The sequence below is a fragment of the Aquarana catesbeiana genome, linkage group LG03 (genome assembly GCF_042186555.1).
Source record: "Aquarana catesbeiana isolate 2022-GZ linkage group LG03, ASM4218655v1, whole genome shotgun sequence".
NCBI classification, from domain to species: Eukaryota; Metazoa; Chordata; class Amphibia; order Anura; family Ranidae; genus Aquarana; species Aquarana catesbeiana.
Window position 1 is genome coordinate 456,660,318 of NC_133326.1, and position 27,697 is coordinate 456,688,014.

At 43.1% G+C, this 27,697-nt stretch overlaps 1 protein-coding gene across 2 annotated transcripts in view; it reads right to left on the reverse strand.

Annotated features, from left to right (window-relative positions):
* The window catches only part of GABRA1 (gamma-aminobutyric acid type A receptor subunit alpha1), a 415,182-nt gene that overhangs the window by 155,917 nt on the left and 231,568 nt on the right, over window positions 1-27,697 (reverse strand). For both annotated transcript variants that reach the window (XM_073620840.1, XM_073620839.1), the window contains exon 7: window positions 809-952. In XM_073620840.1, coding sequence (XP_073476941.1) covers window positions 809-952 — 144 coding nt within the window. The remainder of the gene's footprint in view (window positions 1-808; window positions 953-27,697) is intronic.

Consider the following 27,697-nt stretch of genomic DNA (forward strand, 5'->3'; position numbering starts at 1 on the left):
ATCCAGAGTGTTGTTGGCTGTGTGGAAGTAAAAAGAGTTCCAATGCTGTCAGTTTCATAAAATGTACGTGCTTCCCTGATAATAAAAAAAGTAAAAAAAAAAATCTGTGTTGTCATAGGAACTATCATCGTGTTTTTTTTTCCTTATTTCTTATTTTTTTCATATTTTAGAAAAACAACAGCTCATCCTAAGCTGCTTGTTGCTAAGGGCAACATTTTTTCTCAGCTTTTATAAACCAGCCACAATATTCCTATTCAATAGAGCTTACCAGTTGTTTTCACTGCCGGAGACTAAGAGAGACAAGGTGACATATTCAAGGTCATTCAAAGATGATACAAAGATGTGAATTAGGGCTCCTGTTCGTTTTGGTTATCACAGTACATTAGGCTGCGTCCCCTTGAAATATACTTTTGTTATTTATGTTAATGAAGGCTGGCTGTCACATGCTTGTTTCACCTGCCAATAAAACTGCTGCGACAGAATTATAAGTCCATTTCTAAAAACAATTTCAAATTTAAAATAAAAGACAATTATTTCTGGCAATCTAAACAGACCCAAAATCTCCTTCTTTCCTTACTATTTATAATCTGCCCTTTTCGTTTTGCTTCAGATGTTGAAAAGGGCATCATTACCAGGATTAACTAAGCCTGAAAATGATAGTATTGGACAATAATTGATCATTAGATTTTCTTCTGTTGCCATAGCAACTCATCTGCTGCTGAAGTCAGCTTCTATTGCGTGAGACAAGGGAAGTTAATAGGATGTAAAGCATACAATATGTGAAGGCAAAGCACAAATATTCACAAACCTGTGCTAGATTGAACAATTCCAGATGCCACATTTAGACCCAGGAGATCGTATTGATTTAACCGAGAGCCATCTTCAGCAACGACAACAGACTGTGCTGGTTCTCGGGTCCAGGTATACACAACTTCAGCCCTTGTGTAAGCATCTGCGTTCAAACAGAAAAAAATATTATGATCAGTAAATGTTTTATCAATCTGTTGCCTCCACAGATCTAGCTACTAGAAAATGGTGATTCATTCTTCTAGTCAGAAATATTTTATTGCAGATTGAGTAGCAATAATAATTATAAGCTACACCTAGATAATCACTGGCATATCGGGATCTCCTCTGAGCAGTCCGTCAAAAATCTGTACTTACCCCATGCACTGGTTTTATTTATTGGGAAATTAATGTGCAATTTAAGTAAATATTAATTCTGATTTGATTTATTATGTAAAACATTCCTGAAAGTAATGCTATGTGATTTCCATAACTGTATATGCTTTTTTCTTTTAATCGTGTTCTACAAAAATTGCAGATGAATCTTTTAGTAGACATTTTATTTATGCAGACCGGTATCTCTGAATAATTGCTCTGAGAAAATCAATCACAGAATAAGTCATCTGAAAAATGCACCTTGTTTCTGAATTTGTATAGCATTAGCTAAAAAGGTTTTCAGTATCTATTAGCAGGTATATCTGCAAATTTCTTTGAGGCAGGAGTACTGTAAGTCTGCCCGTACACTAACATCAATATCTGGGAGCTTCACAAGAGTGGTCATGGGTTGACTCTTAAGTCTGAACCTATGGTCATCTAAGATAGACAGTTGTATTTTGTGTCTGCCACAGTACAGATAACTGCTCAACTGCCTTTCGACATGACAATGAACAGAGGTCCACTGAGTACTGATAACCTCTGCCAACATAAGCATAAGTTTGCTTTTGTGACAATTGGGGATTTTTATGCCAAGGTAAATAATAGTTACTTGCTAAACAGATGTTAGTTCAATACAAATATAAAATTAGTTATTAATCCATGAGTTTGATTGTTGACTTAATTTATACAATTATGTCCAAAGAAAAATTCTGTGGTAGGAGTTTATCAAAACTGGAGCAGACAGAATCTGGAGCAGAAGTAAACAGCAACGAATCAGATTCCATCTTCAGCTTGTCAAGTTAAGCTTTAAAAATAAGAGATAGAAGCTGATTGGTTGCCATGCACAGCTGTCCAGGGTTCTGGCTGCTCCAGTTTTGGGAAAATCATGGATGGGTAGAGCTCCAAAGGGATGAAGCTAAGGGAAAAATAATACTGGGAGTATTTTATGGGCCCCCTAACCTGAGGGAGGAAGAGGAGACAGATCTTCTATCACAAATTGGATTAGCAGCAAAGATGGGAAGTGTTATTATAATGGGGGATTTTAATTATCCAGACACTGACTGGGCGGAGGGAACCACGCATTCATCTAAGGCTCGCCAGTTCCTAAATGTCTTGCAGGACAATTTTATGGGTCAGATGGTAGAAGCACCAACTAGAAATAAAGTGTTACTGGAACTACTGATTACCAACAATACAGACCTGATTACGGATGTGGATATACAGGGCAATTTAGGTAACAGCGAAGCCACTCAATTGGCTTCAGTATAAATAACGCAAATAGGAAACTTAAGGGGAATACAAAGACACTGAATTTCAAAAGAGCTAACTTCCCTAAACTACAGACCTTGTTAGAAGGCATAAATTGGCATAAAATCTTAGGAACAATGAACACGGAGGAGAGATGGGTTTGCTTTAAGAGCATATTAAACAAGGGCATTAGCCAATGCATCCTATTGGGTAATACATTTAAAAGAGCGAACAAAAGTCCTGGATGGCTTAACTCCAATGTAAAAATGCATATAAAAGCAAAGGAGAAGGCCTTCAAAAAATACAAGGTTGAGAGATCATCCTCAGCTTTCAGACTTTATAAAGAATGCAACAAGAAATGTAAGGGTGCAATAAGGATGGCTAAGATAGAACATGAAAGACACATAGCGGAGGAGAGCAAAAAAAATCCCAAGACATTCTTTAAGTATGTAAACAGTAAAAAAGGGAGGACAGACCATATTGGCCCCATAAAAAATGAAGAAAGACATCTGGTTACAAAGGATGGGGAGATGGCGAAGTTATTGAATTTTTTTTTCTCCTCAGTCTTAACAAGGGAATCGGGGGGCTTCAGTAACCAAATCCGCAGTGTTTATCCTCATGACACATCACAGGAAGCACCTCCATGGTTAACAGAGGACAGAATTAAAATTAGACTTGGGAAACCTAACATTAATAAATCACCGGGACTAGATGGCTTGCACCCGAGAGTACTTAGGGAACTCAGTCAAGTAATTGCCAGACCATTGTTCCTAATTTTTACTGACAGTCTACTGACTGGAATGGTACCAGCTGATTGGAGAAAAACCAATGTAGCACCAATATTTAAAAAGGGCCAAAAATACATCCCTGGGAATTACAGACCAGTTAGCCCAACATCAATAGTATGTAAACTCTTGGAGGGGGTGATAAGGGACTATATACAAGATTTTAGTAATGAGTACAGTATCATTAGCAGTAATCAGCATGGATTCATGAAGAATCCTCCTTGCCAAACCAATCTATTAACCTTCTATGAGGAGGTGAGTTGCCATCTAGATAAAGGAAGGCCCGTAGACGTGGTGTATCTGGATTTTGCAAAAGCATTTGACACAGTTCCCCATAAAAAATTACTGTACTAAATAAGGTCAGTTGGCATGGACCATAGGGTGGGTACATGGATTGAAAACTGGCTTCAAGGGTGAGTTCAGAGGGTGGTGATAAATGGGAAGTACTCGGAATGGTCAGGGGTCCCCCAGGGTTCTGTGCTGGGACCAATCCTGTTTAATTTGTTCATAAATGACATGGAGAATGGGGTAAACAGTTCAATCTCTGTTTTTGCCGGCAATACTAAGCTAAGCAGGGCAATAACTTCTCTGCAGAATGTGGAAACCTTGCAAAAAGATCTGAACAAATTAATGGGGTGGGCAACTACATGGCAAAAAAAGTAAAGTAATGCATTTGGGTGGCAAAAATATGAATGCAATCTATACATTGGGGGGGGAAACCTCTGGGGGAATCTAGGATGGAAAAGGACCTGGGGGTCCTAGTAGATGATAGGCTCAGCAATGGCATGCAATGCCACGCTGCTGCTAACAAAGCAAACAGAATATTGGCATGCATTAAAAAGTGGATTAAATCCAGAGATAAAACGATAATTCTCCAACTCTACAAGACTCTGGACCTAGAGTATGCCGTCCAGTTTTGGGCACCAGTCCTCAGGAAGGATGTACTGGAAATGGAGCGAGTACAAAGAAGGACAACAAAGCTAATAAAGGGTCTGGAGGATATTAGTTATGAGGAAAGGTTGTGAGCACTGAACTTATTCTCTCTGGAGAAGAGACACTTGAGAGGGGATATGATTTCAATTTACAAATACCGTACTGGTGACTAGGGATGAGCTTCGAGTTCGAGTCGAACTCATGTTCGACTCGAACATTGGCTGTTCGCAAGTTCGCCGAACAGCGAACAATTTGGGGTGTTCGCGGCAAATTCGAATGCCACGGAACACCCTTTAAAAGTCTATGGGAGAAATCAAAAGTGCTAATTTTAAAGGCTAATATGCAAGTTATTGTCATAAAAAGTGTTTGGGGACCCAGGTCCTGCCCCAGGGGACATGGATCAATGCAAAAAAAGTTTTAAAAACGGCCGTTTTTTCAGGAGCAGTGATTTTAATAATGCTTAAAGTCAAACAATAAAAGTGTAATATCCCTTTAAATTTCGTACCTGGGGGGTGTCTATAGTATGCCTGTAAAGGGGCGCATGTTTCCTGTGTTTAGAACAGTCTGACAGCAAAATGACATTTTGAAGGAAAAAACTCATTTAAAACTACCCGCGGCTATTGCATTGCCGACAATACACATAGAAGTTCATTGATAAAAACGGCATGGGAATTCCCCAAAGGGGAACCCCGAACCAAAATTTAAAAAAAAAAATGACGTGGGAGTCCCCCTAAATTCCATACCAGGCCCTTCAAGTCTGATATGGATATTAAGGGGAACCCTGGCCAAAATTAAAAAAAAAAAATGACGTGGGGTTCCCCCTAAATTCCATACCAGACCCTTCAGGTCTGGTATGGATTTTAAGGGGAACCCCGCGCCAAAAAAAAACAAAAAAACGGCGTGGGGTCCCCCCAAAAATCCATACCAGACCCTTATCCGAGCACGCAACCTGGCAGGCTGCAGGAAAAGAGGGGGGGACGAGAGTGCGCCCCCCCCCCTGAACCGTACCAGGCCACATGCCCTCAACATTGGGAGGGTGCTTTGGGGTAGCCCCCCAAAACACCTTGTCCCCATGTTGATGAGGACAAGGGCCTCATCCCCACAACCCTGGCCGGTGGTTGTGGGGGTCTGCGGGCGGGGGGCTTATCGGAATCTGGAAGCCCCCTTTAACAAGGGGACCCCCAGATCCCGGCCCCCCCCTGTGTGAAATGGTAAGGGGGTACAAAAGTACCCCTACCATTTCACTAAAAAACTGTCAAAAATGTTAAAAATGACAAGAGACAGTTTTTGACAATTCCTTTATTTAAATACTTCTTCTTTCTTCTATCTTCCTTCATCTTCTGGTTCTTCTGGCTCTTCTGGTTCTTCCTCCGGCGTTCTCGTCCAGCATCTCCTCCGCGGCGTCTTCTATCTTCTTCTCCTCGGGCCGCTCCGCACCCATGGCATGGGGGGAGGCTCCCGCTCTTCTCTTCTTCTCTTCTTCTTTTCTTCTCTTCTTCATTTTCTTCTCCGGCCGCTCCTCACACATGCTAGCATGGAGGGAGGCTCCCGCTGTGTGACGGCGCTCCTCGTCTGACAGTTCTTAAATAACGGGGGGCGGGGCCACCCAGTGACCCCGCCCCCCTCTGACGCACGGTGACTTGACGGGACTTCCCTGTGACGTCACGGGGAATGCCACAGGGAAGTCCCGTCATGTCCCATGCGTCAGAGGGGGCGGGGTCACCGGGTGGCCCCGCCCCCCGTTATTTAAGAACTGTCAGACGAGGAGCGCCGTCACACAGCGGGAGCCTCCCTCCATGCCAGCATGGATGCGGAGCGGCCCGGAGAAGAAAATGAAGAAGAGAAGAAGAGAAGAAGAGAAGAAGAGAAGAAGATGAAGAAGAAGAGAAGAGCGGGAGCCTCCCCCCATGCCATGGGTGCGGAGCGGCCCGAGGAGAAGAAGATAGAAGACGCCGCGGAGGAGATGCTGGACGAGAACGCCGGAGGAAGAACCAGAAGAGCCAGAAGAACCAGAAGAACCAGAAGATGAAGGAAGATAGAAGAAAGAAGAAGTATTTAAATAAAGGAATTGTCAAAAACTGTCTCTTGTCATTTTTAACATTTTTGACAGTTTTTTAGTGAAATGGTAGGGGTACTTTTGTACCCCCTTACCATTTCACACAGGGGGGGGGCCGGGATCTGGGGGTCCCCTTGTTAAAGGGGGCTTCCAGATTCTGATAAGCCCCCCGCCCACAGACCCCCACAACCACCGGCCAGGGTTGTGGGGATGAGGCCCTTGTCCTCATCAACATGGGGACAAGGTGTTTTGGGGGGCTACCCCAAAGCACCCTCCCAATGTTGAGGGCATGTGGCCTGGTACGGTTCAGGGGGGGGGCCGCACTCTCGTCCCCCCCTCTTTTCCTGCGGCCTGCCAGGTTGCGTGCTCGGATAAGGGTCTGGTATGGATTTTTGGGGGGACCCCACGCCGTTTTTTTTTTTTTTTTTTGGCGCGGGGTTCCCCTTAAAATCCATACCAGACCTGAAGGGTCTGGTATGGAATTTAGGGGGAACCCCACGTCATTTTTTTTTTTAAATTTTGGCCGGGGTTCCCCTTAATATCCATACCAGACCTGAAGGGCCTGGTATGGAATTTAGGGGGACTCCCACGTCATTTTTTTTTTTAATTTTGGTTCGGGGTTCCCCTTTGGGGAATTCCCATGCCGTTTTTATCAATGAACTTCTATGTGTATTGTCGGCAATGCAATAGCCGCGGGTAGTTTTAAATGAGTTTTTTCCTTCAAAATGTAATTTTGCTGTCAGACTGTTCTAAACACAGGAAACATGCGCCCCTTTACAGGCATACTATAGACACCCCCCAGGTACGAAATTTAAAGGGATATTACACTTTTATTGTTTGACTTTAAGCATTATTAAAATCACTGCTCCTGAAAAAACGTCCGTTTTTAAAACTTTTTTTTGCATTGATCCATGTCCCCTGGGGCAGGACCCAGGTCCCCAAACACTTTTTATGACAATAACTTGCATATTAGCCTTTAAAATTAGCACTTTTGATTATTCATGTTCGTGTCCCATAGACTTTAACGGTGTTCGCGTGTTCGAACGAACTTTTTTCCTGTTCGCATGTTCTGGTGCGAACCGAACAGGGGGGTGTTCGGCTCATCCCTACTGGTGACCCCACAATAGGGATAAAACTTTTTTGTGGAAGGGAGTTTATCAAGACTCATGGCCACTCATTAAAATGATAAGAAAAGAGGTTCAACTTTAAACTACGTAGAGGGTTCTTTACTGTAAGAGCGGCAAGGATGTGGAATTCCCTTCAACAGGCGGTAATCTCAGCGGGGCGCATCGATAGTTTAAAGAAACTATTACATAAGCACCTGAATGACCACAACATACAGGGATATACAAGGTAATACTGGCATATAATCACACACATAATTTGGACTTGATGGACTTGTGTCTTTTTTCGACCTCACATACTATGTAACTATGTAACCTAATTTTTTTAAAGAGTAACTTCCCCTCTGGGTGATCTATGTACTGTACATTGCACGGATTATAACAACCTTTCTTGCAGATTCCTACCTTTTGTTATTCTGAAGAAATCCCTCTGTGTTTCTTTGTGCCTCTGTACTGAGTGAGTCTAATGGGAGTGGTTTCATAATTAACTGTCAGCTGTGCAGCGGCAGAGCACTAATGAGGAAAGCTGCTGGGTCTGCATCTCTTTAGACCTCTTCCTATTGAAAGCATCTCTCCAAAAATTACATTTTTGTTACAGGGGATGCCTGAAATCTGACTTGTATCTTAAACAGATTTTTGGGAAAATTGGTCAATAACACAAGCAAGAAATTATGTTTCTGGAGAGTGGTCAGTACACATTCTGTGTACAGAACAACTCCATGTAGCCATATTGCAATGTATTCTCAGAAGATTACAGGGGCTGCAGATTGAAAAGGAAAGGTAATTTTTTAATAGCATTGAATTACAATATGACTTGTGTCACAATTATATGCACTATATTATTTTTTCTTTATTTGCTATTTTTTTCTCCACAATAGTGGAGTTACCTTTTAAGTTTTTCCTGCACATAAATGAGTATTTAACCAGTTATTTGTCCATGGGCCGGGCCTGACATTCACCGTTCCAAGTGAACGTCATATGATGTCCTTCCAGGAACGTGCATCATGTGTGCCCCGCAGGCCATGCTGCGGCACGATCTGTCACCTGCTGTGTCCACCAGACAGAGGATGACTGATCAGTGTACCTGCTGCTGCTGGTACCATGTGACTGCTGTGACCAATCACAGCAGATCACATGACAATTGTACACAACGAATGGCTTTTTGTGCTGATCTCTGTCATTGGTCACATTGATCACACGGTACAGACAGGGCCAATCACGGCTAACCACAATAGTAAACACTGAATAAATTCATTCAGTAAAAATGGTTTCTTATATCAGTGAAATTCACTGGTAGAAGCAGTCATAATGTGTAAAAAATAATGTGTAACCCCCCCCCAAAAAAAACCTGTCCTTTCCTAAATTTCTCACTGATTACATAGTCACATAGTTAGGTTCAAAAAAGACACACGTCTGTCTAGTTCAAACAAAAAAATAAATAAATAATAATAATAATTATAATATCCCATATACACAATCCTTCACCCACGGTTGATCCAGAGGAAGGCAAAAAACCCCCAGCAAAGCATTCTCCAATTTGCTACAGCAGGGGAAAAAATTCCTTCCTTATCCCCCGAGAGGCAAAATTCTGGGACTCTATCACAAAACCCCCAACGCATTATGGAAAGCTTCCATAATTTCTACTCATACCTATACAACGCTAACAACCCATGTTTACATCTACGGCTGGTGGACTTCCTCCAAGGCATATCTCTCCATAACTTGTCTTTAAAACATAGCGCTCAACTTGAAAAACCTGTCACCGATCTCAAAGCCCTTGACGTTACTAAATCCCTTAAGTTGGGATCCACTCTTGGCCTGGGTCGATTTTTGGTTTCTTACTACAAAAAGTAGCCCCTTAACTAATGCAGTTCTTAAATTCTCTCAGGACTGGCTCCCCAATAGACAAATTCCTGAACTTAGCTTACATATCAGTCCTGCCTAAGCCAGCTAAGGACACGAATGATGTGAGCAACTATCGCCCGATTCCTCTGATCAATAATGACCTCAAAATTCTAACCAACACAGATTGCCTAACTCTATCGCTCTATACGTTCACAAGGACGGGACGGGCTTCATTCTCAAGGCAACAGGGCCCTGATCAGATGAGGAGAGCTATTGATATTATGCCCTTGCTCAAATCACAGTAGGATAGAGGTAATTCTCAGGAAGGTTTTTTGCTCTCCATTGATCTTCAAAAAGCCTTTAACATGGTAACTTGGCCATATCTTTTCAAGGTACTAGAATCTTTACAAGGTACCTCTCACCTTATCTCGACCCCCAATATTTTTAAACTGCTGCGAGAATTTGGAATAGCATTGGGCCTACAAGTAAATGTCTCAAAATCTATGGCATTGAATATCTCCGTTCCAAATTCTTTGATCGAGTGTCTCCAGAAACACTTCTCCTTTTCTTGGAACTCCCCTTCTATTCCATATCTGGGGTCAACTTGGCCCCCAGTTTTGACCTATTATATTCAGCTAACTATCCATCTATGTTTAAAATGCTAACAGAGGACTCAATCACCCGGTCCAAACATGATCTATCCTGGCTAAGTCAAATCAACATTGTTAAAATTACATTCTTACCTTGCCTCCTATACCTCTTTGGGTCTCTGCCTATCCCAATCAATAAAACACAACTGCTTCAATTTCAATCTAAAATAATCTGATTTTTTTTGAGGGACCAAAGGTCACCGCTGCTCTAAAGATATAACCTTTAGACTGAAAACTTAAGGGGGACTGGTGCTTCCTAATATGTGGTGGTACTATTAGGTAGGTAAGATCTCTATTGCCTATTCTCATTACCCTAAGCCAGATTAGCTCCTACTGGAAACACAAACAGTTCCCCGTCACACCATAGACTTCCTATTCTGGAGCCCAGCCAAACTTAGACCCCCGATCTTAGCACCTACGCTCTCACACTCCTTAGCTTTGTGATCTCCTACATAAACATACCTCGCTAATCTCTGATCCCTGTCCATTAGTGCACCTATTTCATAACACAGCTTTTCCCCCTGGTATGAACATTGACACCTTAACACCTAAATGGTGGCTAAATCATTAACCCAATGGGGCCCCTTACTATTGGATACTGTGTAAGCAAATTACAGATGCCACCCTCGTAGCAGTTCAGACTCTCCCAGATTTCACACTTTCTGCTCTCCAATCTGGTCCAACAAACCTGAGATTGACGGCATATGAACAGTGATGCTCTAAGATCATGGATTAGAGTGGAGGTATATCCATTATCTACTCATCCCTGGCCAGGGCAATTTAAATCTACTTATGCTCGGAGCTGGGAACTGGATCTGGAGGAAGAGTCAGGATATGTGGTATCAATGCTTTCAACACTCTTTCAGGGGAGTGATGAACATCTCCTAATGGAGGCCATTGTAAACACTTTTACACAATGGTATTGTGTTCCCACCCCCTAGCTAAAATATATCCAGATTCCTCCCCTATGTGTTTCCGAGGTTGCACTCTTTTGGGCTCCCTATTCCACACATGATGGTCCTGCTCCCGCATTAAAATTTTCTGGAACAAAATTTTCCAAATGATGTGTAAGTTCATGGGTGCAGCCATTCCACAAAACCCCAAGATAGCTCTCCTTAATCACAAGGTCGAGAATCTTTCCAAATATACTCAGATATTTGTTTTTTTATGCTTCTAGGAGCCAAATTTACTATTGCAAAATCCTGGAAAAAGACTTTGGTCTCACTGGCAAATGCTAAATGGAAAATTTCCTGGATTATGGCACAAGAAAAATTAGTTGGCATACTCCAGGATCCGGGTCTTTGAAATGATATGGGAACCATAGGCAGTTTACACCCATACCCTTCTTTATCCTGGATTCCTTGCCTCATAGATGGCCTCTGTACTAGGTGACTTTCTACCTCTCTTCCTGTGCCTTTTCTTCCCTTCTGGAACATCCTGGTCCCTGCTCTCTATCGTTTCTTCTGGTTTTCTTTATCTTGTAAGGGCATCACAACACAGCATGCCAAGGGCTAAATCCAACCTTACTCGAAATCTGGGGACCGAGGGGTGTTTCCACAATGCTGCTCCCAGTCCTATCTGGGAGGTGGGGTCCTCCCAAGGTTCCCTGATGACAAGTAGCCCCTTCCAATACTTTAATATGTAGGGTATTTCCATGTGAATCTTAGTTTTTCTAGTGACTATGACACTTGCTGTTGTCCCCCTTGTAAGGTTTATTTGATTTCTACTTTTCTACTCTTTTCACCTAGCGAGCAGATATTTACTATATTATAGGTTGAAGACCAAAAGAATACAGAAGTCAGAATACTTATACTGTATATCTCTCAAATATGCTTGTTTTAAACAACCCATTCTGTGTAATCCCAATATTCTGTTTTTACAACATTGAGTTCTTAATCTTTTACATGTTTACATTATAGATACCCATGTCTTGCATGTTTTTGAATGTCTGGTTTGTTCAATTTCTTGTCTCTATGAGAATTTTATTATTTCAATAAAAAAGATTAAAAGAGAAAAAAAAATCCTGATCACTGCCCTAAAGTAGTACAGTGTTACTATGTACCGGCCGCTGCTGTTACCATGTGATCGCTGTGACCAATCACAGCAGATCACATGACAATTGTACACAATGAATGGTTTTGATTAATGCCATTCATTGTATACAATTGTGTTGATCTCTGTGATTGGTCACAGTGATCACGTGGTACAGACAGGGTCAATCACAGCCTTTATGTACCATGTGATTCGCTGTGTCCAATCACAGCTAACCACAATAGTAAACACTGAATGAATCAATTTCATTCAGTAAAAATGGTTGCTTATAACAGTGAAATTCACTGGTATAATGCAATCATGTGTAAAAAGCATGTGTAAAAAAAAAATCCTGATCACTGCCCTAGAGTAGTACAATGTTACTATGGTAACACTGTATTTCTCTAGTCACAGTGTATAAGAAAAAAAATTGTAAAAAAAAAGTAAAAAAAAAAAAAAATGAAAAAGAATAAAAAAATTGAACACAATTATTATTAGACATGTGCACACTGAAATATTTCGCTATTCGTAAATTTATTTAGTTACTCCTGAAATTCATTTTTGTTTATTTCGTTTTTTGTTAAAAAATGCATTCGTCCACAAATCCAAATGAATTAAGGTTGAATCTGTCATTGAAGGCTTATAGTGTCTGTCGAATGTTCAAAGAAGATTCGACGGAGCAGCTAAACTGTACGACGCCGCAATCATACATTTCCGGTCGAATTTTCCGCCTACAAGCTAGCTGTAGTAGAATTCTAATGTTGTATGACTAGTAATAATTATATTTAGTAATTATTTTACTAGTCAAGCAACATTAGAATTTTTCTATAGCCTATGGGCGGATGAATTTGACTGGAAATATACGATTGCAGCGTCATACAGTTTAGCAGCTTCGTCGAATCTTCTTAGAACTTTCGACAGACACCATAAGCCAAAGATTCGACATTTGTACGTTTTTCGTTGCTTTGTCGAATCTTCGTCGTTCATGTTGAATGGTCTACTCTACCCCAACAGTCAGCCAACTTTCACATTTGTTTCTCAATCTCCAAGTGCAATGGCGGGCACGGCATCTGACGTTGTGTCAGATATTGATATGGCATTATAATATAGAATCTATAATAACAAATCCCCCTCCACAACACGGCCAGGCTTTGAGGCTATCACAACACTAGCAACACTAGTATCACTATCAAGTTCACAACACTAATGCCACGTACACACGGTCAGATTTTCCGATGGAAAATGTCCGATCGGAGCATGTTTTTGGACATTCCGACTGTGTGTATGCTCCATCGGACATTTTCCATCGGATTTTCCGACACACAAAGTTTGAGAGCAGGCTATAAAATTTTCTGACAACAAAATCCGATCGCGTCAATTCCGACCGTGTGTGGCCAGTTCCGACGCACAAAGTGCCACGCATGCTCAGAAGAAATTCCGAGATGGAACACCTCGGTCTGGTAAAATTAGCGTTCGCAATGGATACAGCACTTTCGTCACGGTGCAATGTAAAAAATGGTTTAATACAGCGCACTCTCTTCTTCTTTATAATGTGAGAAGAATGAAGTAGTTTGGCTGCTCATATTCACACAGACTTCTCACAAACTTCTTTCTTTATTATTTATCGGGACTCCCTCAATATATTTGGATTTGTCACATTTGACAAAATTATTTTTGGGTTGTTTTCTTTTCTTTTTTTTTTTAAAGGCTGTTTTTTTTTTTTTTTTAGTTTGTATTTTTTTCAAGGCTGATCTTTGTTTTATTTTATTTTTAGTTTTACTCCATAATATTTTTGTGTGTGTTTTGTGTGTCAATTTACCACAACACCATTCATATCTTATATTATTTAACCACTTGACAACTGGGCACTTAAACCCCCTTAATAACCAGACCAATTTTCAGCTTTTGGTGCTCTCACATTTTGAATGACAATTACTCAGTCATGCAACACTGTATCTATATGAATTTTTTGTCCTTTTTTTCTCACAAATAGAGCTTTCTTTTGGTGGTATTTAATCACCGCTGGGTTCTTTATTTTTTGCGCTATAAAAGAAAAAAGACCAAAAAATCTGTAAAAAAATAAATTTTTCTTCGTTTCTGTTATAAAATTTTGAAAATTAGTAATTTTTCTTCATATATTTTGGCCAAAATTTATACCGCTACATATCTTTGGTAAAAATAACCCAAATTAGTGTATATTATTTGGTCTTTGTGAAAGTTATAGGGTCCACAAGCTATGGTACCAATATCTGAAAATTGATCACACCTGAAGTACTGACGGCCTATCTCATTTCTTGAGACCCTAACATGCCAGAAAAGTACAAATACCCCCCAAATGACCCCTTTTTGGAAAGAAGACATTCCAAGGTATTTAGAAAGATGCATGATGAGTTTTTTGAAGTTGTCATTTTTTTCCACAATTCTTTGCAAAATCAAGTTTTTTTTTTTTCTTTTTTTTTTTGTCACAAAATTGTCATATTAGCAGGTTATTTCTCACACACAGCATATGCATACCACAAATTACACCCCAAAACACATTCTGCTATTACTCCCGAGTATGGCGATACCACATGTGTGAGACTTTTACACAGCGTGGCCACATACAGAGGCCCAACGAGCACCTTCAGGCGTTCTGGAGCACCCAGACCAATTCTGACATTTCTCTCCTACATGTAAAAATCATCATTTATTTGCTAGAAAATTACATAGAACCCCAAAACATTATATATGTTTTTTTAGAAAAGACCCTAGAGAATACAATAGCGGTCATTGCAACTTTTTATCTCGCACGATATTTGCGCAGCAATTTTTCGAACGCGTTTTTTTTGGAAAAAAAACAGTTTTTTGCTTTAAAAAAAACAAAACAGTAAGGTTAGCCCAATGTTTTTGCATAATATGAAAGATGAAGTTACGCCGAGTTAATAGATACCTAACATGTCACCTTTCAAAATTGCACACGCTTGTGGAATGGCGCCAAACTTCGCCACTTAAAAATCCCCATAGGCGACGCTTTAAAATTTTTTACTGGTTACAAATTTTGAGTTACAGAGGAGGTCTAGGGCCAAGATTATTGCTCTCACTCTACCGATCGCAGCGATACCTCACATGTGTGGTGTGAACACCGTTTTCATATGTGGGCGGGACTTACGTATGCGTTCGCTTCTGCATGCGAGCACACGGACAGGGGCGCTTTAAAAAATTTTTATTTTTTTTTATTGTTCATTTTACTTTATTTATTTTAGTTTGACACTTTTTTCCAAAAAAAAAAATTTTTTGATCACTTTTATTCCTATTACAAGGAATGTAAACATCCCTTGTAATAGGAATATGGCATGACAGGTCCTCTTTACAGTGAGATATGGGGTCAATAAGACTCCACATCTCACCTCTAGGCTGTTCCTGAAATAAAAAAAAAAAAAAAAAAAAAAAAAAAAAGATCCTGGCTTCGATCATAGCGGTGAGTCGGTAGAAGCACCGGAGGGCGGCGGGAGGGGGGGGGCGTCCCGTAAGAACGATCTCGCCTCCCGTAAGAACGATCAAGCAGTGTAACAGCCGCTATGATCATTCTTATGGTGTAGGGAATCGCCGGCTGAAAAAGATGATATCTGAATGATGCCTGTAGCTGCACCCATCATTCAGATATCCCCGCACAAAGTCAAGGACGTCGTATGACGGAAGGCGGGAAGTGGTTAAAACGCTTTTTTTTTTTTAACACAAAGTTGTCCATTTATACAATATTTCTAACACATAGCATGTATATACCAAAAATTACACCCCAAAATAGATTCTCCTACTCCTCCTGAGTACGGCGATACCACATGTGTGAGACTTCCACAGCCTGGCCACATACAGAGGCTGGGTATGGCTGAGCATGGCTGGGTATTGCAGAGTATCGCCGAGTATGACTGGGTATGGCAGAGTATGGCTGGGTATCACCGAGTATTGCAGAGTATGGCTGGGTATCACCGAGTATTGCAGAGTATGGCTGGGTATCACTGGGGTATTGCAGAGTATGGCTGGGTATGGCAGAGTATTGCGGGTTATGGCAGAGTATTGCAGATTTTTGTGGGGTATTGCAGAGCATGGCTGGGTATGGCAGAGTATGGCTGGGTATCACTGAGTATTGCAGAGTATGGCTGGGTATTGCGGGATATTTCAGGGTATTTCAGGGTATTCCAGGGTATGGCAGAGTATTGCGGGGTATTGCAGGGTATGGCAGAGTATTGCGGGGTATTCCAGGGTATGGCAGAGTATTGCGGGGTATTGCAGGGTATGGCAGAGTATTGCAGGGTATGGCAGAGTATTGCAGGGTATGGCAAAGTATTGCGGGGGTGTGGCAGAGTATTGCAGGGTATGGCAGAGTATTGCGGGGTATGGCAGAGTATTGCGGGGTATGGCAGAGTATTGTGGGGTATGGCAAAGTATTGCAGGGTATGGCAGAGTATTGCGGGGTATGGCAGAGTATTGCGGGGTATGGCAGAGTATTGCGGGGTATTTCAGGGTATGGCAGAGTATTTCGGGGTATTGGAGGGTATGGCAGAGTATTGCAGGGTATGGCAGAGTATTGTGGGGTATTCCAGGGTATGGCAGAGTATTGTGGGGTATTCCAGGGTATGGCAGAGTATTGTGGGGTATTCCAGGGTATGGCAGAGTATTGTGGGGTATTCCAGGGTATGGCAGAGTATTGTGGGGTATTCCAGGGTATGGCAGAGTATTGTGGAGTATTCCAGGGTATGGCAGAGTATTGCGGGGTATTCCAGGGTATGGCAGAGTATTGCAGGGTATGGCAGAGTATTGCGGGGTATTGCAGGGTATGGCAGAGTATTGTGGGGTATTGCAGGGTATGGCAGAGTATTGCAGGGTATGGCAGAGCATTGTGGGGTATTGCAGGGTATGGCAGAGTATTGCAGGGTATGGCAGAGTATTGTGGGGTATTGCAGGGTATGGCAGAGTATTGCAGGGTATGGCAGAGTATTGTGGGGCATTGCAGAGGGAATTGCAGAGTATTGCAGGGCATGCAGAGTAGTAGGGATGGCTGAGCATGGATGGATGGATGGCTGGATGTCTCTGTGCAGCGCTGTGGGCACTACAGATGCAGCCCACAACGCTGCAGCCATCCATCCATCCGCCTCTCCGGTCACTGTGTACCAATCGGTACACAGGAGGGGAGGAGAGGGGGAGGAGAGGAACCGGCGTCATCAGATGACGCCGGTTTGTTTACATGTGATCGCTCCGTCATTTGACGGAGCGATCACATGGTAAACGGCCGCGATCAGCGGCCATTTACCGGGATCTGTGATGCGCCGGGTCCTCAGGACCCGGCGGTCACGGATGCTCTCGAGTGCACGCCCTAGGGGGCGCGCGAGAGCAGAATTCTGGGAGGACATCCCTGGACGTCCTCCCAGAGTTAAACAACCGCCCTGTAGCCATCATTTGGCTATGGGCCGGTTGTTAAGTAGTTAATCTCAAGGAGATTGTTTGGTGTTGGTGTCCCTTGTTAATTTCACATTGTACTTTAGAAATGTACCTGAATCCTCACAAACAAACTGTCCTTTTTGAAGGAAAAAACACATAGGAGAGTATAATTGAAACAAAAAATCCTTTATTAAGGGCTCAGAACCAAACAAAGAGGGAGGCAATGCTGGATAAAAAGCAGAAATTGGCGAAGCCTTGGACCCCCAGGGCAGACATCAATTCTTTAACATCAAAATTGGTGGCCTGAGCAGTCCATATCTAAGGGAGTGCCGTCTGGTCCAGAAGTCCCAGAGATCATGAAAGCAGCAGATGATATCTGTGTCCCCAGGCTGTGGTACTACAAGAGGCTGCATCTTTTGCCAGACCAGACTGGACTCAGGGTCATCACTTTCTGGTCTTCTTTCCACGCTTCCTTCCCGGCTGTGGATCTGGTGTTGGAGATGTGGCAGGAGGAGGAGTAGGACCTGGAGGAGGAGGAGGAGTAGGACCTGGAGGAGGAGGAGGACTAGTAGGACCTGGAGGAGGAGGAGGACCATGTGTGAGGTTACAAATGTGGGTAGCAGATGTTATTTGGCCCCTCAACCCCTTATTGAGAGCTTCCAACATTAAGGACTCATACAGGAGTTGTTGGCCCTCCTCCATCTGCAGCATTTTAGAGGCAGTTATGCAAGCAAAGTCCTCCTCCACAGTGTGGGGGCTTCTCAGGGCCTCTGTAGCCTTCCAAAAGAGGCCTATGGCAGCCTCCTCCAGGTACTCCTCTTCCTGCCACTTTGTCTTTGCGGGTGTAGGGGAGGGACCTGGATATCAGGCAGCCTGCTTGGCCCGGCCACCGCCTGGCTGAGACTTCCCTGTGTATGAAAAAGGGACATGGTTTAAGTTTTTGCTTCATCAATCACAATCATAACTTAGTACTCCAAACTAACATCTATTTAACATCATTGATTGGACAACCAGAAATATTTATAGGAATGCTATACCTGGCTCAAGCTGGGCTCCTCCACATGTTGCTGCCTGGAAGGCCCAGGTTGGTCGTCAGAAGCCTCAGCTGGGGTGGAAGGAAGCGTGGAAGGAAGACTGGAGAGTGCTGGCCTGGGTTCAGTCTGACCTGCCAGAAAATGCAGCCTGTCATAGTACCACAGTCTGGGGACATAGATGTCATCTGCAGCTCCGGATCTTTGGGAATCCTGGACCTTCTTGTGCTCCCTTAGATAAGTGCTCCTCAGGCCACCAATTAGGATCTTCAAATAGGTGATGTCTGCCATGGGCACCACCATCTTCACAAATTCCAGCAATTGATCTAGTGCTGCCTTCCTCTTTGTTTGGTTCTTATAATGTGGGTGGTTTATGTGCCACAGACAAGGCAGCTCCCTGAACATATCAATGAAGCTTGCCATAAAGTCGTTATCTTTCAAGATATCCATTTTCATTGCAAGACACAACACAAGACAAACCCTAATGTCAGCCTAAAGTCTTCTAAACTTGTGCAAATACAGGCCTCAATCTAGAAGCAGTATAGGCCCAATGTTAAATCTTACCTTCGTTATCACGATCGGCGCCTCCGATACTCCTTCCTCCGCTCACAGATCGTACGTACTACGCACGCGTGTTACGCTTTATACACACTGCGCATGCGTGTAACTCCGCCCGCCCCTGACGTTCTTTCTAGTCTATTCCCCGCCCCTTTTCGTTCGGCGCAGTGGGGGAAGAGCACATGGCGGAGACACAGCAGGTGTGTGCTAATTATAGCAATGAGGAGGAGGAGGAGACAAGCCCGGAGCCTGAAACATCCCGATCCAGAAGGAGACGATTTAAGGCCTCAAATATGTCCTTTGGGGAGATGTTGGAGATGGTCGACATCCTGAAGAGGGCCGACTATGATGGAAAGTATGGGCCTTACCCCAACCCCAATGTCCGAAAGGCCAAGATCATGGCGAAAGTGGTCAAGAGTCTGGACCGGAATTTCGGGGTACGACGATCGAAAGATCAGCTCAGGAAGCCGTGGTCGGACCTGAAATTAAGAGAACACGAGCAGTACAGAAAGATCCGGAGAGTGCTGCAAAAAAGTAAGTAGTTGTCCTGTGTTCCTATTCTTTTTGTGTTTATTATGTTCGTGCTGCTCATTGTGCTTTTAGGAACTGTTGTACAGTTTAAAATGGCAACTTTCATGTTCATGGGCACATTATTCGTTCGTATCAAACATTTTTATTTCGGCCTATAAAACACCATTGTTTTGGCCATATGCATTTGACCACATTTTTTAGGGCCTACTTGTCTGAAAATAATTTGGTTGTGTAGATGGGTTTATTACTAAAATGAAATGCAAACTAGATTCTGTGTAAGGAGAGGACACTCAGCAGCTGTTTACACATCTGGACGTGGAGCACTAGTGTGGGACACAAGAACACCATTTTTATTAGGGGGCCCACACAGGTGCTCCAGTGTATACTGGGTCTCCATCTGTGAATCTTGTACAAGACAGGTGTGTATTCAAGCTTGACAAAGGACACTCAAAATTCTACATCTTGGAACTCTGCCAAAATAGACAATTGTACCCCACTTTTAAGCAATGTTTCATATTTATAGTTCTGCCATCAAATATCTGTGTGCTAGGTATACCCTTTTTTTTTCACATAGGGGAGAAAAGACTCGGAGGACACCCCTCATCCGAGGAGACCAGAGACCCCCCACCTCTGGAAGAAGGGGAAATACCCCAAACACAAGAAGAGCAGGAGGAGGAAGAAGACGTGGTGGAACTAGTCACCACAACAGCTGAGTGCCTGCGACCACAGGCTCAGGTAAGAGATGGATGCCAGCATATTTATAATACCTGCTTTTTTTTTGGTTTCTCTCTTTTTAGGTGATCGTGATGTTGTGGATCCAGATCCTTTCACCTCAGAAAGTGCCCAGATCCTGATTGGGGAGATCATGGGGTGTAATGTTGCATTGGAAAACCTCAAAAAAATCATCAATGATGTTATTAAAAAAAATAACAACATCATTGATGTTTTGGGGAGTGTTTAAAACCCCTCCAAAGCCCTTTCTTTTATGGTGTGCTACAATGTTTAAATTTTTTTGCAAATTGTAGAAAAGCCAAATTTTGAAGAGGCACACAATGTGTCAACATGTGCTATCTGCCATCACGGGAGATCAATGGATGCGTTTTGGGGGTGCAACCCCTTCCTCAATAATAAAGTAGCTGAGAGGAAGGGGTTGCTCCCCCAAAACACGCCCCTTGATCCCCTGTGATGGCAGCTAGCACATGTTGACATTCGTAAATTTGTGTGCATCTTCAAAATTTGGCTTTTCCTGGGGTGACTTCACCCCATCTGAACGCAATATCAAACACAGTTCCTAAATACTCATGTCTGATATTGCCTTCAAGTTCTACCTAATGTGAACTTTGTAAGTTCAAGATTTGTGTCTTTCTTGTTGGTTTTAAACATGCCTGTTTTATCTTAAATGGACATTTCTACTTTTTCTAATGCCACCCCAAAAATTGTTATACAACAAACATGTTGGTTTGTTTTAAAAACCTTGTCAAAATGCACATGTGATTGTGCAGGTATTAAAAAGATTGTTAATCAAAAATGTGTGGATAATTGTCTCAACGCTACAACACTTTTGTGGTGCTCTAATTGCTGCTTTCTGTGACAATGGGTGTTATTTCATAAGGGCAAATCCACTTTGCACTACAAGTGCAGTTTCAAGTGCACTTGTAGTGCAAAGTGTCTTTGCCTTTAGTAAATAACACCCAACAGTGCTTTGTATAAGGTTACACAATCACACCATTTTCAGGACTCACCACATTTCTGTCAGGGTCAGCTAAAACAAACACAAGCAGTAAATGTCACCAAAGATTTCCTTTTTTTTTTAATTTGATAAAGGTTTCACACATTGTCTGGCATATTGATAGCCCCCCTACCCGCAAAGAACTCAAGGTATCTTAGCTGGACATCACGGGCACTCAGGGAGGGCAAGCCAGGACGGCCACTTTCAAGCGCCGTCAGGGTTGGTTCATTTTGAATTCCAGCCTCAGGCCCAACTGAGCCAGCATAGTTTGCAGAATGTTTCCGTAAAAAGTTGTGTAGAACACAGCATGCCAGGATAATGTGATTCAGTTTGTACTCCGCCATATGTATGGGTGTAAGAAATACCGGCTGGCCATGATTCCAAACATGTTCTCCACCACTCTTCTGGCTCTAGCCAACCGGTAATTAAAAACCCTCTGGTCCGGGGTGAGGGTCCTCATATGGAATGGCCGCATAAGATGGTCCCCCAGCGCAAAAGCTTCATCCGCAATGATGACGAATGGGAGTCCTTCCACATTGTCTTCTGGAGGTGGCAAGTTCAAGCTGCCATTCTGGAGACACCTGTAAAACTCCGTCTGGGTGATGACTCCACCATCAGACATCCGGCCATTCTTCCCCACGTCCACATACAGGAACTCGTAATTAGCCGACACCACCGCCAACATCACAATACTATTGACCCCTTATAATTATAATAGTACGACCCCGAGTTGGGTGGTGGGACGATGTGGATGTGTTTCCCATCAATTGTCCCTCTGCAGTTAGGAAAGTCCCACTGCTGGGCAAAGTGGGAGGCCACAGTCTGCCATTCCTGTGGCGTGGAAGGAAACTGTTGAGGAAAACCAAAAAAAATTTGTCATTTTGAACATAAACAGGGAAAGCTGATTAGACACCAACATTCTTGGCCAACATCAAGATAACATTTATTAATGGGAATTTTTAAACACCAAAGTATAAGGTACACCTATCATATTCCCCCTCCCCCCCCTCTCCTGGGCCCTTTCTAACATTATAGGGGGGGAGCTCTTGGACAGGTAACCCTTTCCACTTCATTGAGATATGAATGCCTAAATAATGGGTATTACTTTGAACAGCCCCTCCTTAGTTACACTATTGACAGCCCACTGGACAGGTAAGAAGTGTCATAATACAAAGATATAAATACACACTGTACACATTTGAGCACATTTGGACATTCTGCTATTACCTTTCAAGATAATAATAGGATAAAAAAACTTTAAACAGTACCATTTGAAAGTATTCAGGCAGGCCCTTGCACTACATGCTTTGGGGAATTCATCCATACATCTGACCACAAAAGAGATGGGTATAGTGTGTATGGGTTTGGCAAAGTCAGCAGTAGGGATGAGCCGAACACCCCCCTGTTCGGTTCGCACCAGAACATGCGAACAGGAAAAGTTAGTTCAAACGCGCGAACACCGTTAAAGTCTATGGGACACGAACATGAATAATCAAAAGTGCTAATTTTAAAGGCTTATATGCAAGTTATTGTCATAAAAAGCGTTTGGGGACCTGGGTCCTGCCCCTGGGGACATGGATCAATGCAAAAAAATTTTTCAAAAACGGCCATTTTTTCAGGAGCAGTGATTTTAATAATGCTTAAAGTCAAACAATAAAAGTGTAATATCCCTTTAAATTTCATAGCTGGGAGGTGTCTATAGTATGCCTGTAAAGGGGTGCATGTTTCCCGTGTTTAGAACAGTCTGACAGCAAAATGACATTTCAAAGAAAAAAAGTCATTCAAAACTACTCGCGGCTATTGCATTGCGGGTTCGACAATACAAAAGTTCGTTGATAAAAACAACATGGGAATTCCCCACAGGGGAACCCCGAACCAAAATTTTTTAAAAAATGACGTGGGGTTCCCCCTAAATTCCATACCAGGCCCTTTAGGTCTGGTATGGATATTAAGGGGAACCCCAGCCAAAATTTAAAAGAAAAATGACGTGGGGGTCCCCCTAAATTCCATACCAGACCCTTCAGGTACGGTATAGATTTTAAGGGGAACCCCGCACCAAAATAAAAAAAAAACGGTGTGGGGTCCCCCCAAAAATTCATACCAGACCCTTATCCGAGCACGCAACCTGGCAGGCTGCAGGAAAAGAGGGAGGATGAGAAAGTGCCCCCCCTCCTGAACCGTACCAGGCCACATGCCCTCAACATTGGGAGGGTGCTTTGGGGTAGCCCCTCAAAACACCTTGTCCCCATGTTGATGAGGACAAGGGCCTCATCCCCACAACCCTGGCCGGTGGTTGTGGGGGTCTGCGGGCGGGGGGCTTATCGGAATCTGGAAGCCCCCTTTAACAAGGGGACCCCCAGATCTCGGCCCCCCCTGCGTGAAATGGTAAGGGGGTACCTACCATTTCACTAAAAAACTGTCAAACATGTTAAAAATGACAAGAGGCAGTTTTTGACAATTCCTTTATTTAAATGCTTCTTCTTTCTTCTTTCTTCTATCTTCCTTCATCTTCTTCCTTTTCTACTTCTTCTTCTTCTGGCTCTTCTGGTTCTTCCTCCGGTGTTTTCGTCCAGCATCTCCTCCGCGGCGTCTTCTATCTTCTTCTCCTCTGGCCGCTCCACACCCATGGCATGGGGGGAGGCTCCCACTCTTCTCTTCATCTTCTTCTCTTCTTCATCTTCTTCTCCAGGCCGCTCCGCATCCATGCTGGCATGGTGGGAGGCTCCCGCTGTGTGACGCGTCTCCTCTTCTGACGGTTCTTAAATAACGGGGGGTGGGGCCACCCAGTGACCCCGCCCCCTCTGACGCATGGTGACTTGACGAGACTTCCCTGTGATGTCACGGGGAATGCCACAGGGAAGTCCCGTCATGTCCCATGCGTCAGAGGGGGCGGGGTCACCGGGTGGCCCCGCCCCCGTTATTTAAGAACCATCAGAACAGGAGACGCGTCACACAGCGGGAGCCTCCCACCATGCCAGCATGGATGCGGAGCGGCCCGGAGAAGAAGATGAAGAAGAGAAGAAGAGAAGAAGATGAAGAAGAGAAGAAGATGAAGCGAAGAGCCGGAGCCTCCCCCCATGCCATGGGTGCGGAGCGGCCCGAGGAGAAGAAGATAGAAGACGCCGCGGAGGAGATGCTGGACGAGAACACCGGAGGAAGAACCAGAAAAGCCAGAAGAACCAGAAGAAGAAGAAGATGAAGATAGAAGAAAGAAGAAGCATTTAAATAAAGGAATTGTCAAAAACTGTCTCTTGTCATTTTTAAAATTTTTGACAGTTTTTTTAGTGAAATAGTAGGGGTAAGTACCCCCTTACCATTTCACACAGGGGGGCGGGATCTGGGGGTCCCCTTGTTAAAGGGGGCTTCCAGATTCCGATAAGCCCCCCGCCCGCAGACCCCCACAACCACCGGCCAGGGTTGTGGGGATGAGGCCCTTGTCCTCATCAACATGGGGACAAGGTGTTTTGGGGGGCTACCCCAAAGCACCCTCCCAATGTTGAGGGCATGTGGCCTGGTACGGTTCAGGAGGGGGGGCGCTCTCTCGTCCCCCCTCTTTTCCTGCGGCCTGCCAGGTTGCATGCTCGGATAAGGGTCTGGTATGGATTTTTGGGGGGACCCCACGCCGTTTTTTTTTTTTCATTTTGGCACGGGGTTCCCCTTAAAATCCATACCAGACCTAAAGGGTCTAGTATGGATATTAGGGGGACCCCCACGTCATTTTTTTTTAAATTTTGGTTCAGGATTCCCCTGTGGGGAATTCCCATGCCGTTTTTATCAATGAACTTTTATGTGTATTGTCGGACCGGCAATGCAATAGCCACGAGTAGTTTTAAATGACTTTTTTTCCTTTGAAATGTCATTTTGCTGTCAGACTGTTCTAAACATGGGAAACATGCGCCCCTTTACAGGCATACTATAGACACCCCCCAGCTACGAAATTTAAAGGGATATTACACTTTTATTGTTTGACTTTACGCATTATTAAAATCACTGCTCCTGAAAAAACAGCCGTTTTTAAAACTTTTTTTTGCATTGATCCATGTCCCCTGGGGCAGGACCCAAGTCCCCAAACACTTTTTATGACAATAACTTGCATATAAGCCTTTAAAATTAGCACTTTTGATTTCTCCCATAGACTTTTAAAGGGTGTTCCGCGGCATTCGAATTTGCCGCGAACACCCCAAATTGTGAACTTGCGAACAGCCGATGTTCGAGTCGAACGTGAGTTCAACTCGAACTCGAAGCTCATCCCTAGTCAGCAGATAGATGATTGAGGATAGATAGAGAATTGTTATCAGCTGACTTAGCAGTTGGGGGGAGGGAGGGTTCCAAATGATTTGTGTACCCCCCAAAAAAGCCTCTGGCACTCTGCCTGAAATATAAAGCACAAATCACATTTCTAAACATTTTAGGGAGTGTTTGGGGTAAAGCACTACTATGGAGCTGATAAAATACATTGTTAAGTGACTACATGAGGTGAATATAGGGGCAGGAGAGCATGCTGGAGAGGTAAGTGAAGGCAAATATGTATGAAGGACAACAAAAATAATTACATAAAAATCCAGCATGCATGAGGACAAAGGGGACATTCACAGCATATTACAATCATGGTCATTAGGGAATGAGGAAAGAAATACAATAAATTATCAAACATTAAATACAAAAAAATGTGATATTAAAGGATAAATCTTACCTTAATATACTCCTTCTGCAGGACCTGGATGATGGCAGAACAGGTCTCTGGGATAATGATCCCCAGAGCCTGGGGGGAGATGCCTGTAGAGAACTTGAGGTCCTACAGGCTTCTCCCCATCGCCAAGTACCGCAGGGTGGCGACGAGCCTCTGCTCCGGAGTGATGGCTTGCCTCATGCAGGTATCCTGCCTGCTAATATAAGGGGTCAGCAAAGCCAACAAATGGTGAAATATGGGGTCCGTCATCCGGAGAAAGTTCCTGAAATCATCAGGATTATTCTCTTATGGATCTCACGGAGCAAAGGCATATGACAGAACTGGTCATACTGAAGCAACCAATTCTTGGTCCATGAACTCCTCCCCACCCTGTTCATGGACTGGACTTGTGTCAAGGTCAGGACCCCAACACCAAGCCCCCGCACAGCACGAACTCTACGAGGAGTACGTATATGCAACATGGCTAGAAAACGGTCGGCTGCTCAGAACGAAGTAACAGAACGCACTGAAGAACAGCAAGGCCTGTGAAGAGCGACCCGAAAAACAGTAACGAATGAACAAGAACACAATGACTAATCAAAGTCACGCGTAGCTTGCTTGCACGCACTGAAGAGCAGATACAAACCCACAAGCACAAACTGAACAGCAGAAAACGATCTGAAAACCACGAGTCTAAAAAAGCGCGAATCGTCTCTCACCAAACTTTTACTAACACGAGATTAGCAAAAGGAGCCCAAAGGGTGCCACACTTGGTTCTGAACTGGCCTTTTCTAGTCTTGTCATACGTGGTTGACGTCACCGCGTTCTTGGCGATTGGAAATTCAGACAACTTTATGCAATCGTGTGTACGCAAAACAAGTTTGAGCCAACATCCGTTGGAAAAAATCCTAGGATTTTGTTGTCAGAATGTCCGATCAATGTCCGACCGTGTGTACGGGGCATAATAGCAGCAGATTATTATGAAAAAGTTAAGTTGAACTGTAGCTTGCTTCACTATTGTTCTGCTGCTGTGCTTATGCTTAATTGCTAAATAATTCAGGTTCTCTGACAAACGGACCAGCTTAGATTGACTGTCTTCTGAAATTATTCAGTGTGTGTGTCTCTCTCTGCTAGCAAATCGTAAGTGAAAGTAAGTTGGCTGTACGTGTGTACTTAGTTCTAGCTATTTTACTGCCCCTCCTTTTTGGTTACAATCTGCCAAAAACATTCATCATCATCATCATTATTTTTATTTTACTTCTCCCACCCAATTCCAGCAGCGATCTTTTCTCTCTATGTCGAATCTTTTCTCTCTATGTAGAATAATCTTGGACTAATAGAGTTAAGGTTAGGCACATTCGACCACAGGTTCAATAGACACAGATTGTTATTGACAGCGTCATGTCGAATCTCCTATCTATATCAAACTGTTGTTGCAATGAAAACAAAAATAAAGCATTTGTTTATGTCGGGTCTTTCGGTTTTCGTATTCTGCGCTTTAATTATCGTTTGTTAAAATGATAACAAAAATATCTCAAATTCGGATGAAAATGCATTCGGACGAAAACGAATGCACATGTCTAATTATTATTATTATTTTTTTACATACTGTCACCAGTCAATGTCCCTGATCACTGCCACACCAGTTATATGATGATGCTTTGCATGCGCTGGTGACAGTATGTAAAAAAAAATGTGAAAAAATGTTTTTTTTTTAACTTCTTCATTTTCCAAAAAATTGTACTGTTTAATTTCCAAAAAGGGAAATTTTCATATGGGGGGATATTTGTACTGTCCTAGTGTTCGAGCCTAAAGAATAAGAAAGCCTCAAGGCTGTCAGTACATCAGGATTGATCAACTTTCCGACAACTCACATGCGTTTGTTTTGAGTGTTTTGGAGCGTTTTCACTTTTTCACGCATAGGGCAGCCC